The sequence below is a fragment of the Corapipo altera genome, unplaced genomic scaffold (genome assembly GCF_003945725.1).
Source record: "Corapipo altera isolate COAL_440 unplaced genomic scaffold, ASM394572v1 54, whole genome shotgun sequence".
Classification (NCBI taxonomy): domain Eukaryota; kingdom Metazoa; phylum Chordata; class Aves; order Passeriformes; family Pipridae; genus Corapipo; species Corapipo altera.
In genome coordinates this window covers 1,790,984-1,808,025 of record NW_020884902.1, presented here as the reverse complement: position 1 = coordinate 1,808,025, position 17,042 = coordinate 1,790,984, and the positions used below count along the sequence as shown (strand labels likewise).

At 39.0% G+C, this 17,042-nt stretch overlaps 1 protein-coding gene across 1 annotated transcript in view; it reads right to left on the bottom strand.

Moving 5' to 3' along the window:
• The window catches only part of PLOD2 (procollagen-lysine,2-oxoglutarate 5-dioxygenase 2), a 67,587-nt gene that overhangs the window by 24,210 nt on the left and 26,335 nt on the right, over positions 1 to 17,042 (bottom strand). The window contains exons 3-8 of the mRNA XM_027650457.1: positions 12,518 to 12,609; positions 10,988 to 11,124; positions 5,094 to 5,257; positions 3,821 to 3,933; positions 1,795 to 1,858; positions 913 to 1,010 (exon numbers count right to left, since the gene is read on the bottom strand). Coding sequence (XP_027506258.1) covers positions 913 to 1,010; positions 1,795 to 1,858; positions 3,821 to 3,933; positions 5,094 to 5,257; positions 10,988 to 11,124; positions 12,518 to 12,609 — 668 coding nt within the window. The remainder of the gene's footprint in view (positions 1 to 912; positions 1,011 to 1,794; positions 1,859 to 3,820; positions 3,934 to 5,093; positions 5,258 to 10,987; positions 11,125 to 12,517; positions 12,610 to 17,042) is intronic.

Below are 17,042 nucleotides of genomic sequence, written 5' to 3'. Positions count from 1 at the left end.
AGCAGCCATCTCTGGGATATTAATGAGTTTCAAACCTGATTCTCCTGAAAGCCATTTTTCTGAAAACAAGGAGCTAGCTATAGTAAGGAACACTTATTCAGAAGAACTCAGAAAGTAGCCATGCCCAATTCTTCAGCCACCAGATGCTCCTATAAATGATACACCCTTACACTTCTTTGACACAGAGCAAAAAAATGCAACTGCCATATTACCAAAACATAGTCACTTCTCTCAGAGAAACTGCGCAAGGTTCTCTGGACCAATGAATCCTTACACATGAACAGAATCTGTCACAATAGCTCTTTCACAGGGCAGAGTGCTCTACCATGAACCCAAAGCTCATGAGCCATGGGCACACCACAGGCAGTGATCAGTGACACTGAAGACAACAAAAGCCACCCACACACATAGAGAATTTTTTTTTTGCCTGTATTTGATATGTGTGTTTATATATGTATATACACACCCAGGTCTCTGGTAGGAATGGATGTGCTACTGTTTTGTATCCCAGACTGTCACTCTTGGTTAGCTCATCTCCCCCCTGAAAACCTCTTCTTCTGATCACAATTTAATAACCAGATAGACATTCATCTTTAGCTTCAAGAACTGTTTTGTGCTAGTGAACAAATTAACATAAGTTTACTCTCTCCTAATATCCCATGCTACAATGAATTTGGGAGCAGAACAAGTTGTTTCAGCAGTGATATCAAGTTACAGTGACAGCAGAATAACATGATTGAGAGAGCTATTAGAAAAGGGGGTTTATCCTTGCAATTCCTAATATTAAATGGAAATGTGTAGTGGTGGTTGCTATGACAGCTTCAGACACTTCTACCACTGTTCGTTTTTTTTTTTTTTAACTTATGTTAGAATTGTGGTTTTGCAAGAAAATAAAAACAAACTACCACTCACTTTAGTTGGACCATTTCCATGAATGGTGACTGGTAGTGTGTCATACACTGAATTCCTTGCTCTTACTTTTCCTTCTTCAAATTTCAAAAGGACTTCATCTGCAAATCAAAGCCATACAGTAATAAGTTCATAAATAAAAGCTAAAATTTCAGAGTTCTTTGAGTCATTGCTGATACAATATACCTTGCTGTTGCTATCATTGTCAGTGTTACTTATTTGGAAGCTTTTGTTCATTTATTTTTAATTAGATCTTGAATTCTAAGCTCTTTATGCTAAATAAAGTGACATAAAACCTCAGAGTTTGTCATCAGCAGCATTCAGTATTGGAATAAAATCTGCTTAAAAAATAATTCTAATTTAGTGCAAATGCTACTTATAGAGAAATCATAGTTCAGATGTGATCTGACTATAAAAAGTTGTTCCATAGTTGGAGGTTAAATGTAAGAAACGAAGTTTGCACAGATGAATTTTTCTATTTAAATTCATGACATTTGAGTAAAGGAAATTCTACATTATTCCACATTGCATTTCATTATGTATAGCCATTTGCTTGAGAACATCTAAAATACAATTTTAATTACCTATCTTACTCCTGTAATTAAGTTTGTGAAAGTTTATGAAAATTATTCTTAATTCTGTTTTTACTGCTAACTTATTAAAAATCTATTTTTCTATTTTAAATCAAATATTTTATCAACATGAGAAATCAATTAATTAATTAATATTCAACTGAAAAGACCTGTAACTAATCTGCTAACCAGGTCTACCCATTCAAATATTTCTTTGAAACAAGCATATGTTTAGGGAACTACATTCATGGTTAAGCAAAGAAAGTGTTAATAACAGTTAATAAAACACACAATGTGCAAATCATACACTTACCAACAGCTCCATTTAGGGTCTGGAAAATTGTACATTTGTGGTCCAAAGTAATGTTAATGCGTTCCTGAAATAAAAGTACCAAAGATGTTGAGGCATTCTAAAAGCCAATATTTTTACAGTAATGTTGCAATTATACCACAGTGGCAGCAAGTAATCAGGCAAAACTACACTACATGTTCAGCTCTTAAATACAATTCTTGATTTTATATTGTTACTTTTTTTGAATTCTAGAGTTGTGCAGCTATCTAACAATCAGTTTTATATATGCCAAATATTTAAAGTCAAAGGATAAAGGTCATAACTCTCCAAAGAAACAGCAATTTAGCAGTATAAGCCAAAGAAAATTTGTGTCTCAAGAAAATTAGCAAGTCTTGGCCAAGCAACAAAACATATTGTGTTTAACAGTTTCAAAAATATAAAAGTCAATTTTAAGTATCATGTCAGAATAGAAAACACTAGTGGTTTTAAAACATGTTTCTAATGTTGTATTATTAATCCTACCTCAATTCTTACTTTGAGTACCATGTTTCACCATTTTTAAGAAGTTGATCAAAGTAGATAACCTTCAAAACACAGTTAAAAACCCTTATACAGATAGCACACTTTGTTTTGGTCTTCCAAAATTTTCTCACGTATTCTACAGCATTGGGCATTATCATATAAAGCAGCAGTAGCAATGCATAGTAAACACCATGGAGATGTTTTGAATCATGGTGCAGTACAGCCTTGCACAGAGATACACATTTCTTGTCTGGAAGACAATCTGTTTAGACAGCTAATTATATTACTTCTGACTTTGGTGCAGAGTCAGCTTTAATGTCTCTACACCGTGTCTTTTCAATTGCATACCTGGCATCTGACTTCACTTCCATGAAATCAATTCAAACATTACAGGTTGGAAGGAACATCCTATGAAGAGCCGCTGAGGACTCCAGGTTTGTCTAGTTTGGAGGAGGTGGCTGAGGGGCCACCTCCTTGCTCTCTACAGCTTCCTGAGGAGGGGAAGGGGAGAGGGAGGTGCTGAGCTGCTGGAAATGGTTCAAAGCTGCACCAGAGGAGCTTCAGACTGGACATCAGGATGCATTTCTTTATGAAGAGAGTGGTAAAACCTTGGATCAGGCTCTCTAGAGAGGTTGTCAATGCCCCCAGCCTGTCAAGTGTTTAAGAGGCAGTTTGACAATGACCTTAACAACATGATTTAGCTTTTGGTCAGTCCTGTACTGGTCAGCCAGTTGGACTAGATGGTCACTGTAGGTCCCTTCCAACAGAGATATTCTATTCTATTTCTGAACCTGCATCCAAATAGACATGATTTTCCATTAAGTTATGCCAGGAAAAACATGTATATATTTCAAAAACTTTGCATCTGCCTTAAGCATACAAATTATAAAAATAATTTTCAGTTTGTTTTATCAGCTTCTAAAAGTCTTTTTGCATGTCCTTAGCTCTCTTTAACTTTCCTTAGCTCCCTTTTTCCAGCACCAGGGACACGCCTCTGACATCTATCATGCTTTAATGCTGCTACTCAGCAGAGAACTTTGTTAAGCTAGGGCACAAAGAGGTCTTCACCAAAAATTTACGATGCAGCTTTATTGAACATATTTGCACAAAAAGCTAAAGGCAGGATCTGAAATGGCAGCAAGCCAAAGTATAAAACACTGGATCAGCAAGTAGTTCAGTGACACCCTGGAAAAATGCCACATTCTCTGGCCGTCAAACTGCCAAGTACATGGGACCCTCATTGAGATGAATGTGTCTGATCATATACCTCAGAGCTATTATTTCTAACAGTGAAGCTCAACCTGACTGGATCTGAAGACAGCCTGAAATAATATATCAAGCCATGACCCTTTGGAAACCTGTTCATCATTCCTGCAGTAGGAACCTCAGGAGAGCAAACACAACTGTCAATATGGCACTCCAGAACGAAGAGACAGCATTCCTTTTCTTTTTATCTCCTGGTGTTTTAGGAGGAGTAGCATGTTATTTCAAGCAGAAAGAAATGAGAAAGCCATTCACTACCTACCCTTGCCAATGGGTCAACATAGATTTTGGTGTAAAACAGCTGGTCATCATCATTATCCTGCAGATTCCATTGCTGCACAATACGATTTATATATGGAGCATAACCAATAAATCCTGCAAAATCACACCCACAGAAGTTATTTCCATAAAAAGCACTACCCTGCCAATGCTGTCCACCAGTCAGGGACTTCATTCTGACTGGTGCCAGCAAAGGAAAAGTATGAAATTCATACAACTTGGCTCAGAATGCAGTTTTCTTCCTGTGATATGTAACAGTTCTGTTTCAAAGACTTCATAATTAATGGTTACTTTTATACTAATAGTACTTTAAGGGAAAAATTAAAACATCTGTTTAGGATGGTCCTGAGAACACCAAAGAGATCAGACTACCACTTTTCCCAAGAAGCCCATCTGTGGAAAAAGTTCAATATTCATCAATCACTTCTTATTGGCAGAGATGCCTGAATGTAATACTGCCAGAAATATAAAAAGAATTCAACTCAAAACCAATATACATTAATTTTAAGCCAAAACAAAAAAAAGATAGTGCAGATAGGTGAGGTAAAGGAGGAGGTAAAGAAACAGGGACACTCCCAGACCCCCACACTGCCCAACTCCATGTACTTAGAAGTGACATTCTGTGATCTGCAGCAGTTATAGAGTATCAGTGTCAGTGTATGCATTAATCAACTGCAAAATTATTACCAAAACTGGCATTTAAATGAGGATTCCAGAATTAACCCATCATTGAGTTTAACAGGAGTAACTCCCACTCCTTTTGGAATGAGCCATGTCAGCCATGCTGACAGGCTGGGCAGAGCTACCAGCTCATCTCCCCTGGATGCAGAGATCCACAAAAACAAGGCAGCCAAGTCAGAAAATTCAGACCCAGCTAAACTGCACCTATAAATAATATCACATGATGCTTTGACTGGGCTTGAACACTACATTGTTTCTGAAGCAACTGGGTCATCCCTGTGCAACGTTTCCTTGCAATGCACAGTTGCTTGCTAAGCTGTCATTTTATTTACCTGCTTTTTAGAAGTTACTGCCAAGCAAACTATGCAAATTCAAATGAAAACTATGCTTAAGCACAGAAGAGCAGTTATTGAAGTGGGAAGGAGAGGGGAAGAATAGGACAGCAAACTCAGTCCTCAATATTATACTTGGGGAATTCAGGAACAGTTCCACATACAAATGCATAAAACAGGTAACAGAGATGAGTCATGTTCAAGTCCAAGGGTTTAATGGGTTCACAAGAGGATCACACTTGCCTCCTGAGTTCAGGAATCGTTTTCCACTCCGGACAACAGGATACTTGTCAGCTAGCCTTTTATCTGGCCAAATTAGTCCATCTGCTGCAAACACCACTTTATGATTAGTTTCCTGAAATTTCTTTAGGAGCTCTTCAGGGCCCCCTGCAAAGATAACATCATAGCTGAAAAGTAAAGAAAATACATCCATTAGATTAGTTTAATTTTAATGCTTCTATGTTAAAAACAAAAAATCACTGGACTATTTAAATTTTAAAAATCAAACAGCCCTTTTATTCTGAAAAATGACTCAGTGAAATCATGTTTTATCACCATGTAAAAAATTTTATACCCCTCTAGGAGAAAAATTTCAGTCAACACTATTTATCCAATACAATTTCCCCTTCTGCTTTTTAACCACCCACATTTTAGACATTGTTTTTCCTTGAGGTTTTGTCTGCCTGAAATCGATTTGCCTATTTCAGGTATTTTGAGAAAAAAAATTCCCTTTAGAAAACTGCTTATGTTTTTAAGAACAGCAATCAAAAAAAGTCAAAATAGATGAAAGTAGGACTGAAAGATGATTTAGGTGACTTTCACTGGGAAACTCTAGATGATCTTGTTCCAAAACACAATAGCACTGACTCTTCAGAAAAGTATTATTAAGAATGTATTTAGATCTCAGTAAAGTCTAGTTGCACATAAACTGTGTTGCATCCTGACAATACACAGATTTCTCCCTAAGCCTGTTTAATGTGCTGAAGACCTTAAAAGGCTCTAAATGTCACAACACGTATTTATGAAAAACTTCACCTGCCTTTACGTGTTGATCACATTTGAGTCTCAATTCCTATTGAGGACAAAGAGCTAAAAAAGTGGAGGGCTCATCTTTGGAAGTTACCCACAGCCAAAGGTCAACACTACCCCAAAACAGAAAGAAATCTGGATGAGGTTGGCAAAGGTCATGTAAGAATGTGGTATCACGAGCTTAGTGGTTTCTTGTTGTTGAACCATATCTAAACCAATGCCTCGGAGGGGAGGCATGGAGCACAGCCAACCAAACCAAACAAACAAAACCACACACAGAAACCAAACCAAAACCACAAAATACATATAAAGTATTAAAATATTCACAGTATATGGTTTCTTTTTTGTACTTGAGATCCACATATAAAAGCATTATTTATAGAATGGTTTGGGTCATAAGAGACCTTAAAGATCATTTATTTCCAATTTCCCCCCCCACAGGCAGGGATGCCACACACTAGCCCACTTTGTTCAAAGGCCCCTCCAACCTGGCCTAGAACACTGCCAGGGATGGAGCATCCACATTTTCCCTGGGTAACCTGTGCCAGTGCCTCCCAGTTCAAGGTTCACTTTACGTAGCATGAAGAATGACACAGTAAAATTGGAATCACGTCACAGATTAGTCTCTGGCTGAAGCAGCACAATAGTTTAATTTAATGGCAGCATCTCAGCCTCAAAGTTTCCTCATCTGAATACAGATATATTCTTATTCCACACATGTACCTTAGTAACTGAAAGTCATCAGCCCTGATAATGGGCAAAGGAATGGTACAGCTGCCAAAAATCAAGGTCTGACCTTAACCAAGATGTTTTTCTTGCAAAGTCTTTTAGCTGCAGCAGCTTTCAGCTTGCAGTGCACAGAACTTTCTGCATTGCAATGTATTATTACACAGCAATAGTGCCAGCAGATCAACCATTACTGACTTATGGTACTCCTTTATTATAGTTCTGAAATTATTCGAGATGTCTTTAATTCAAAGAGGATTTCATGAAATTGGCCTAAGAGAAGTAACAACAGCTGGCTTACAAATGCAAAAGATTTTCTCCGCAAAGCAAAGTATGAACCCTGGAGAGGAAGTGTGTTATGTAGTCTATATAAGTAAGTGGGTTTCTGAAAACTCTCACTGTTATGTTTTTCTGTAACTTTGGCAGAAGAATGCTGGAAAGAAATAGTGTACATTTTGGAGCTTCCCCAGTTTTGCAAAAAATGCCTGTTTCTGCCCAAATATACAGGAATACACTTCACTCTCTTTTCCATTCGATTTCTGTAGCCCGATTGAATGCCAGAATGAGCCTGTAGAACATGCAAGAAACAGGAGACAAGTTGAAGGCAGACAAAAAGAGATTTGTCTGAGGCTTCAACTTAATAGCTTATGGCAGGCTGTGCTTCTCCTCTTTGATCAGGTTAGTGCTGCTGCTGCTATGACTTACAGCTGCAGGAAGGAACCAAACAGCCCTGGAACATTGCTTCCGAGGACTGTCATTCTGTAAAAGAAAGCCAAAGTTGAGCAACATGCTGGGCCAGCCACAGGCTCTGTTTGTGAAAGGGATATGCTACTTAATACAGTACAGTTTATAATCCAAAGCACAGTATTGAGTTGCTAAACTGCAATGGATATTATGCAGGAGTATTAATCCAGCATGAACCTACATTTTCCATTAATGTCCAAGGCACCCTGTTTTATCAAGAGGTGATTTACTGCCACCACATGTCTTCCTGGGCAGGACCTCCACCAGCCTTCTGCCCCTTGCTGCCAGTGTCTTCATCAGCTGCTTTATGAGGCTCCCACTTTTCTCTCCAGGCAACAGGGAAACTCCTGGAGTCAAATGAAAACCTACAAATGCATCATTTTCCTTGTTTACCTGCTATGTCAGATTACATTTGGCCTATCCAGCACTCAACTCCTACTGTAAGGGAGGATTCACCTCAGGTCTACACCACTAAGGCCACCATAAAACGGATCCCAGGACTATCCTTTACAGTTTATGCTGTTATTAAGGGTGATGCACATGGCTTGCTTTAAACAGGACTTCAAAATTTGACAGGGAAGAGTGTGGATATATCCAGGAAAACGCAGGTTTCCTTGGCAAGCAGGAAAAGCTCAGATACTCTAATTTATTCTTCATAATTCCTTCTGATTCCTTCTGAAAGCAAGGGGAAAAAAAGAACCCAAAAAGTTTCCACAACCCAATCCCGTTTCCTGAAGCTCCCAGATGGCAATTGCTTGGGACTGGAATCTACCCATGTCTCCTCCTCTTTTGCAGGAGCAAAGCATCCTGGCTGTGCACCCAGCAACACGGGAAAGAGCAACAGTGACTTGGGTCCTCTAAAACTGACCATGCAATTTTTGCATCCACAACTTTTATAACAATGAGAATTTGTTACTATTGGAGCTGCAGGTTAAGAGCTCAAAATATAAGTGAGAGAGGGCCCACTAGTGACTAGCAATTCAGGTCCCCTATCTCATCTATCTTAGCTGCATTGTGCAGCCACACAGCTATTTTGTCATTTACACAGTATCTCCACCAGGATCACACCTTAAACATTTTGAGATATGTTTATCCCTTAAACTGTTAAAATTTAACATTTAAAAAATGTTAGGAAAAAACCCCCACAAAACAACAAAACAAACAACAAACTGAGAGGCTTCAAAACTCTTCCATGATACAAAGAGATGGCTGTGGGAATTCTGGATGAACAGTCACAGCATCAACCAATTTATCCAGTCTATACTGGCCATTAGCCAGTTCAATCTCAAATGGTCCAAAATAAACCAGTAGTTAGCTCAAGCGAAAAAAAAGCCTCATTTAAATGAGGTTCCCTCTGTAGACATTCTTCTATCTACACCTAGACATGAATTGTCCACAAAAGAAGCTCAAACTGTTTCCAGCATTCTGAGCTATTTAAAAAACTGCTCAAAAATAAAAAACCCAAGAAACTAAGTTTAAGTAAACAGTTCTCTAGAAATTTTTTGCCTAGTTACAGTAAGCAAACCAGACATTTCCTTTCCCCACCCCCAAGATTAATATTCCAAATGCTTCACAATGAATATAATAAGAAACACTTGAAGAAGAAAGGAAGTTCATGACACTTGTCTTTTCCAAACTTACTGTTATATTGATCAACACTTAAATTGCAAGCCGGGATTTTTGGAAATGAAAAAGCTCATTAGAATTAAAATATAACACTAGAATCAGTAAACTATTTTTTCTCCTATCTGGAAACAGTTCCACCAATTTTAAATAAATATGTACTTGGGATTATGGACCTTGAGAACTCGGGAGGCCTTAAATCCTGTGATTTTTCATGGCAAGAAAGATTATTGCCTCTGCACTTTGACACACATGGTCCTCTGTACTCCCTCCTCCACGCCAGCAGACAGCCTACCCCTCAAGAGAATAAATTATGTTGGAGGGGAATTTGAGCTATACCCTGATAGCAATCTGATAACAAATTTGCATATTTTACTATATAGGAAGAAAATAGTGATGAATCAGGATAATAAATTTGAAAACAAAGAAATTCAATATAAGTTGAAAACATTTGGAAACGTTTGATTCATCTGAGCTTTAGTAAAAAGTAAAATCTTCCAAATTAATCTCTTAAAGTTTCAGCTATTGTATGGTTAGTAGGATAACATTATGAACTAACATGTAATATATTTACTTTTAGAATGATCCTTTTTCCACTTAGCAAATGCAAAATTGATCAAGTCAATAACAAAAAACATTCAAACTTGAATGTCTACCTCCAAACTATGTTACCTTTATAGTCAACTAGGCATACAAAGAAAATCTTCAGCATAAGTGTCCCTTATAATGCTTTTTTATAAATTGCTGAAGATGATTTAGATTTTTGGCTTTCTAGGTCTATCTTCAACTCATCACAAGGGGTAAAATTAGAACAAAAAACTGAGTAACATCTTTGAATTTGCTACCAGTTTAATAGGCTATTCCAACTTTCCTGAAGTGATAACTTCAGCAAAACAACAAATTAACTTTCCATAAAATGCTACTGTCCAATCACTTCCTGTCTTGTGATGATGTTTGCTGTACAAATCCTATCAAAACTCTACCTCAAAAAAGTGTCCCTAAAATTCTTCTGCTGTCAAATTTCAATAAATAAATAAATAGAACAAGTTAAAAGCTGAAAGACAATTCCGGAGCAGACATTCCAATGACTTGGTAGCAGCAGTGTGAATCCATGCATGCATCTCTGCAAGTTTGCACTCTCCAAGCTGAGCCTCTCCAAGGCTGGCTGTCTGCAATCAGAGCTTCTTGTCCCTGATTCAAGGCTTGGTCTCATGCCTTCCTTGCAGAGATTAAAGCTGTGACCCTGCTCTGGTTAACTTTAGTGTGGAAGAGCTTGGTAGTTGCTCTAAGTTGTATTCTTAGCTACTGTGATCATGCTGCTGTCATGGAAGCAAAATAAGAGGAGGAGGAGAAGAAAAAAGCAGAGGGAAGTAATGGAAAAACTGTGATTTGAACATGTTTGAGCTCCATGTTTTCTGTGACAAGGAGAAACCTATCTGGCCTCCAGGGAGGATGTTCAAGCATAGCTGTGCTATGAGCTATAATCTGGCACCTGCAGACAGCAGTACTGTCTCTCCATCCTTCTATCACACAGACAGGACAGATATAACTGGCACCAAGTCTCTTGTCTCATTTTCCAGCTTCCTCCATATCACTATAACTTCATGGAACAAGATTATGTCTCTAGTCCCTACTGGCCACTTTATTTCTGGAGCTGCTTTTGCTCCCCCTCCCATTCACACTCCCAGCCTGCAGCCACATCCTGCTCTCACCACAGCTGAACAAGGAGAGGACAAATGCTTCCCTAAAAGCCTGTCAGCTCTCAATAACATTTTTTTTACCCCCTTGAGGCAGTAGAACTATGAACAACTCTTACATCTGTAAATCTGTTAAAAAAGTAATGATTGCTCCAAAAGCAATCTACTATTTTTATGAATGAAGAAAAATAGAAGCAAACTCTCTTGAATAAAACAGTGAGGAGGAAAAGCAGCGTGCAACTTTCAGCATGTCACAGCAGCTACTTTTGCATGCCTGCCCAGACTAAAATATAAAGACAAGAAGACAGGTTTGCTCACCATTCAACAAACAATACAACCAAGTCCTCTTGATCAGCGTAGCTTTCTATGCCTTCTTTCAGCAATCGAACTTTTTGCCCTCCACCAATAGAGTTAGGCAGCTCACCACCTTTCCACTCTTCACCTTTTCCAAGAACCTGGAACAAGAAAAAAGAAAAGCACTTTTTGCTAGTTCCCAAAACCATGAGGCTTTTTTAAAGCAGGCCCTTATTAAAAACAGATGCTAAAGCAGAAGCAACACACTAAGGCATAGCAAGCCATCATTTCCAGCATGGTAAGTTTTCCATGTCTGAAGCAGCATTCAGCACAATGACATCACTGCAAAAACATGAGAGAGACATTTTTTAACCAAATAAGAATCGAGTAATTGCCTGCTACTGCCATTTATTTCAATGTGTCTCCTTCAGAAAGAAAAAAGGCAAGAATTGTATCAAAATTTCTATTAGAAAAACATTCTGAATGAGACCTTTAAAAATCAATAGAATCACTTTAGGAACAGGAGGCTCAAGAGACTTTGCTGGATCAGGGTATAACTAATTCAAATTGCAAGCTCCAGTCTCTTTGCACAAAAAGGGAAGGACAGGTTCCTCACTATACAGCTCACTGCTAAAAACCAGATAAACAAAAAATTCCTCCCAAGGTAAGCGCTATAGCAGATTACCTGTCAAAAAAAAGAAAAAAATAAACCCTTTCTTGGTTTTGAACATAATGGTTTTGGAACATATAAAGGCTGGAAGAACTACATTGTATGATGTTTTGCACAAATCTGCAAAGCTAAGAGACGTATCCAGAGCTCAGGCTTCCCGGGTAGAAGTCAAACTTCAGAGACCCAAATAATCTCCTATTTATAGTGCAGGCACTGTGGTAAGTAAGCTGAAAAATTTCATAACACCATATGAATTCCTGGATTTTTCTCTTGGCAGAGCCAATTTGTGGGGAAAGTTTAGAAGGCTGGTGCCCTCCCTTTTCCCAAGGTCATGCAGAGGCCAGCCTAAGAACGTGACATACGGAGGCATGGAGCGAGGCAGAAAAGGTTGGTAAGAATTACAGAAATGCACTGTCCTCTCAGAATTAGAGGTTCCTGGAAAACACAGTGAAATTTTCAGTTGTGACCCTCCCTCCTTCCTTGCAGTAGTGATCCAGTCCTTCTTGAGGAGGGAGATCCAAGCCCTATGAGTACAGTACAGCTTCCAGAAGTACTCATGCAAACAAAATCAGCCACACTGAAAAAAAAGGCTATATGATAAATCATGACAGAACCGGTGAGTGACTGAGGATGCTGACCACAAGGGCTACAAATCTGTAAAGCAGCTCCTAAGGCAATGGAAGCATCTCCCTCCCATGATGCTTCAGAGGGGAACCAGCAGATAAGCAACAGGGAGAGCAGCAAGTGCCCTTCCTACCCCCAAGTTCTGCAACTATTTCACTTTGTCCCAGTACACAAGAAAGCTCAGACAAGGTCAGTTACTCTTTACTGGTTCTGTTTTACAGCATGTACAGTACGAATATTTGGTACAAAACATGCAATACCTTCACTGTGTAGTTGAAGTGCTTTGCAGTTTGCATGAAACGGTGAAAGCCGTCGGTTTCTTTAGTTGCTACAGTAAAGACTAGTAGTTTATCTGAGGGAGAAAAATAAGGAACACGTATTAATACGTTTTCAGGGCACAGTTTATAATAAAAAATGCATGGAACAGAACTGGATCAGGGGGCTTTATGACCTGCCTGTACCTCATTCAAATAGAGGAGGCAAAAACACTGTCATATTACAGGCTTAAAACATCACCAAACAAGAACTGCTATGAACAAGGGTGTTGTATTTAAAATTATCCTCAGGAAGAAGAAGCAAGTAAACCCATCTACTCTGTAAATAACTAGATCAAGACAAATACAAAGCTAGTATGACTACTGGACAGGAAGAAATCTTCAAAGCAAAAATAACTTACTAGTTTTCAGTCTGAGCTAATTCTGTGACCTCTTATCACAGGACTGAATGGTGCCAGAGAGCTTCACCCATCCTCAGTAACTCCCCTGAAAGCCAGTGGTTCATACTCTTCATGAAAACAAGACAAAAAAGCCAGTCATGGAAATCAGTCCCCCAAAGGACAGCATTTAGTGCTTTTAAGTCCTTGGGCAGAGACAAAAGGGCAGGGGTTTGCTTGGTTGGTTTTTTTATTCAGAGCCTTATGTACATTATAGCAGTGGTAATTTTGCCCTCTTACTGCATGCAGGCAAATGACCGTGCAACCCATTTCCTCTTCACATTCCAGAGCTTTTAACACAGTTCGAATAGGGTCACAAAATCCCACTAAACAGCTTCCCAATTAAACTACTAAACAACATTTAGAACCCTATGCATTACGCTGAATAATCAAACTATCCAATTCAAAGCTACGAGGAGGACAGGACCCCTATCCAAAATCAAGTATTTAATCAGACCAGCCAGGATGCCAGAGAACACTGCAGTTTCCCAATTCAGTCCAAGTGCAAGCAGCAGCTGCCCTCTAAGCAGAGCCCATAAGATCAATCCTCACAAAGAAATAAAATCAATAGCCTACAAATAGCATTCCAGACACAGTGCTTGTTGCTGCTTCACTTTCTCAAAAAACATCCTCTGGATTTATCTTCACCAGCCCAGTAAGGTGCTATAAGTGGCTACTATGGAAAACATTCCTATTAACCCTTCAGCCTTGCCCACCACTGCAGGCTTAGCAGCCTTCAGACACTCCAGACATCATCCTAAGTGTATTAAAATCATTCACCGCTTGCCATTTTGTTCTGTGTGACACCAGCAAAATTAACACATGAGATGATAATCCACTTCTCACTTTGTGGAAGAAATGCACCTTGGAAATTACTCATGTGATGCTTTGCGACCACGTACCAGGATACTTCAAGTGTACCTCTGCTCAGTCAAGCAAAAATACCTGTCAGAGCACACAGTCTGTAGAGAAACATAAAACCCCTTGTAATAAAATTCAAGTCTGTCTGAAATAGCAGTCAAACTATGGAGATTAGTCTCAGGAGCCGCCAGGACTGTTTCCACTGAAATAAAGCTTAGATTCAGCCCTGGTCTACAGATCACTTCCAAGAACACTCCTACCAGGCCTGGCTAGTCCATCCTCAACTGCAGCTGTAATGGTGTATGTGAGGAAGAGCAGAGATAAGATAACCACATATGATGCTTTCTCTGCCTTTTTTTTTTCTTGTCTCTAAGGGTTTTCCTGACTTAGATGGCATTTCTGTACATTCCAAAACACTCGATCTGCTTTGAGACCTTGCTCTTACCTAGTCACTCCTTGATGCAACCTTTAAGCAGTGACAACACCATGTACCCAGTACCTGCAGTTTTATCTGACACTGCCCAAATTCATCAACTACAGACAACATTTCTACCTGCCCTTCCCACCACGCACAGTTTCATAGATTTCTCTCACATCCTGACACCACTTTTTCTTTTTCAAATGGGAGTGGGGGAACAGGTGACAACACACAATCTTTTTCCTCAACAGTCCCAGTGACAATTTTAACTGCTGGCTCTACTGAACCAAACTGACACTCCTGCAATACAATGCATAGCAAAGAAGAAACTGGAAATAAATACTTTAAATGCTTCAATCAATTCAAACATCCAAAATTTGGGTAAGACAGATTTGGAAGATAAATTACTCCATCTTTATCCCACTTAAGTGTTAGCAGCCTTTTGTAGGCAAGAATCAGAAGAAAATTCCACAAGTACATCTCAAAAGGACAGGAGGACATCCACAGAGGATTCCAATGCAAGGCGTTCACAGACATACTGACTCACAGAGAGACACAAACACAGCAATTATGGTTCAATACCTTCAAAATCATTTATTCTAAAGGTCATGCAATTTAAAGTAATTCTACAGGAGCCACCACAGAAAGAATAAAGAACATGATATCTTAGATTATGACTAAAACAGAACAGAAGACAGAGGATAGGGTTTTCCTCTATGGAACAGATTAAATTATGACTTTTTTTTTTTTGTTCAAGCACTGCATTTTCAAATTACAGGGAACTGGAAAAATCTGATCATACCAGACTGCATTACCAAGCCAAGAGAATCCATTATTAAAAGTTTCCTAGGTGACCAGTCAAGCACTGACTAGAACTATGGAATTTGGTTTGGAGTAGGCATATTTCACACCTACACCTTCCTCAGGAATGCTAGCAGCAAGGATTTCAAAGATCTGTACTTGACAACATCATGTAAATTACAAAATGTGGGTTGTACCAGATTCCCTCCATAGTCACTAAGTCAAAAAAAGTATTAAAGTAACATACAAGTACAGTTTGGCAAGCAAAAAGTAGTCTACTGTCCTTTATGGGATATTGTTACTCTCTCTTAACGGAATACACATTATTCACGTATTTCAAGAATCACAATGGGGCCTGGTATGTTACTTGACTTTTGTGGAACAGGAGGAAAGAGAACAATGTGCCAAAGCATAAGGGATTTCAACCTGAGCTATATAAAATAAAGAAATCTGAGCAGACAAATAATGCAGTTTATATTGACATGAAAAAGGAAAAGAACCTGTATTGCACTGGCAGCCAATGAAGAAATCTAAGTAGGCTGTCTGAGTCAGGTTTCCAAACAGACACAGTACAAAAGAAAGCTATTTTAAAAGTTATTATTCATGTTGAAAATGTTTTTCTTTTTAACATACTCGCCTATGGTCAGTTTTTTTAAATTACAGATTAAAAGGTTTAAAAGACTTTATTTTCATGTCTTTGTTGCACCACTGACTTTTAGATGCATGTGGTACTTAAATAATTTTTAAGTGCAGCAGAAGTGTAATTATAGGATTTAAAGTCCCTTTAGAATTAGAGATTCTTTATAGATTACTTTGGTTTTGTTGTTTTGTGGGGGTTTTTTGTTTGTTTGCATTTGTTTAGTTTGTGGTGGTTTGTTTGGGTTTTTTGAAGTAAGCTGTATCTGACCAAAGTGTAGAGAAACATGTTTTTATTCTATATATAGTGTGTATGGAGAGACAATGCAAAGTGCATTAAATGAGAGTTACCCTGGTACATTATAGAGGGTATTATTATCAAATGAGGAAAGCAGAACTATTTTCCTCTAGCTAATAAAAATCATTAATCTAATTCCTGTAGGCTGCTGTGATTTTATTTAGATTTAAGTGACACCTTGTACAGTTTCACTGGCAGACTTCCACTAAACATAGCATGGGAGACACTTGTTTCTTCCAGTGGAAGTGAGTGAAGAGAATGCTTCTGACCACTGAATACTTTTGCTAATTTCTTTTTAACCTTTTAACTGCATCCAGTTTGAAAAATCTATTCCTTGCTCACTACATTTAGGTCCAACAACCTCTTAGAACACTTGTCCCATTTGTGTTTAGCAACATGAATCCAAAGTGACTTTCGTGATGGCACAGGAGCGTCAAAGTGCAAGTACAACACTCCCAAGGGAGTAAGTTTTTCCAAGCGCTGTTTCCATTTCAGGATGTGCTGAGCTACATCTATTTCAGCTGCAGCCACCCGCAGCGTCCCTGCTGTGCAGAGCAGGTCTGGCCCCACGACAAGCCCCATCAGTGCAGAGGTTCAGGGCTGCACCAGAGCCCTCCCACACAGAGGTTGAGTGACCAGCCCAGTGTCTCCGGCAGCATCACTGTACCAGCTCCAGGGCTCCAACAGGGTGCAATGAAGACCAGGTGTAGCAGTGGGAAGACTGCAATTACACAGAGCCCAGGCTACTACTGTGGCACGGAACTCCCCATTGAGAGTGCCACAAAAAACCCACAAGGATTTCTAGCTGCAGCTAGTTCCTGCTTTACCATCCACTTTGCACAAACCCCTGCCCTCCACTGAGGTGTTCACCCTAAAGGAGCTCTGCTGTGTGGTCTTACATATAGACTTGAGCTCTACAGCTTAAGTCTGACTATCCCCTACACACAAGGGGATGAACATACGCTCTCAGTAATATCTTCCCACAGTAACAGCATCCCCAAAGTGCAAACACATATGAAAACAAGAACACAGCAGGTGGTCACATTCCTTCCCCCTCAC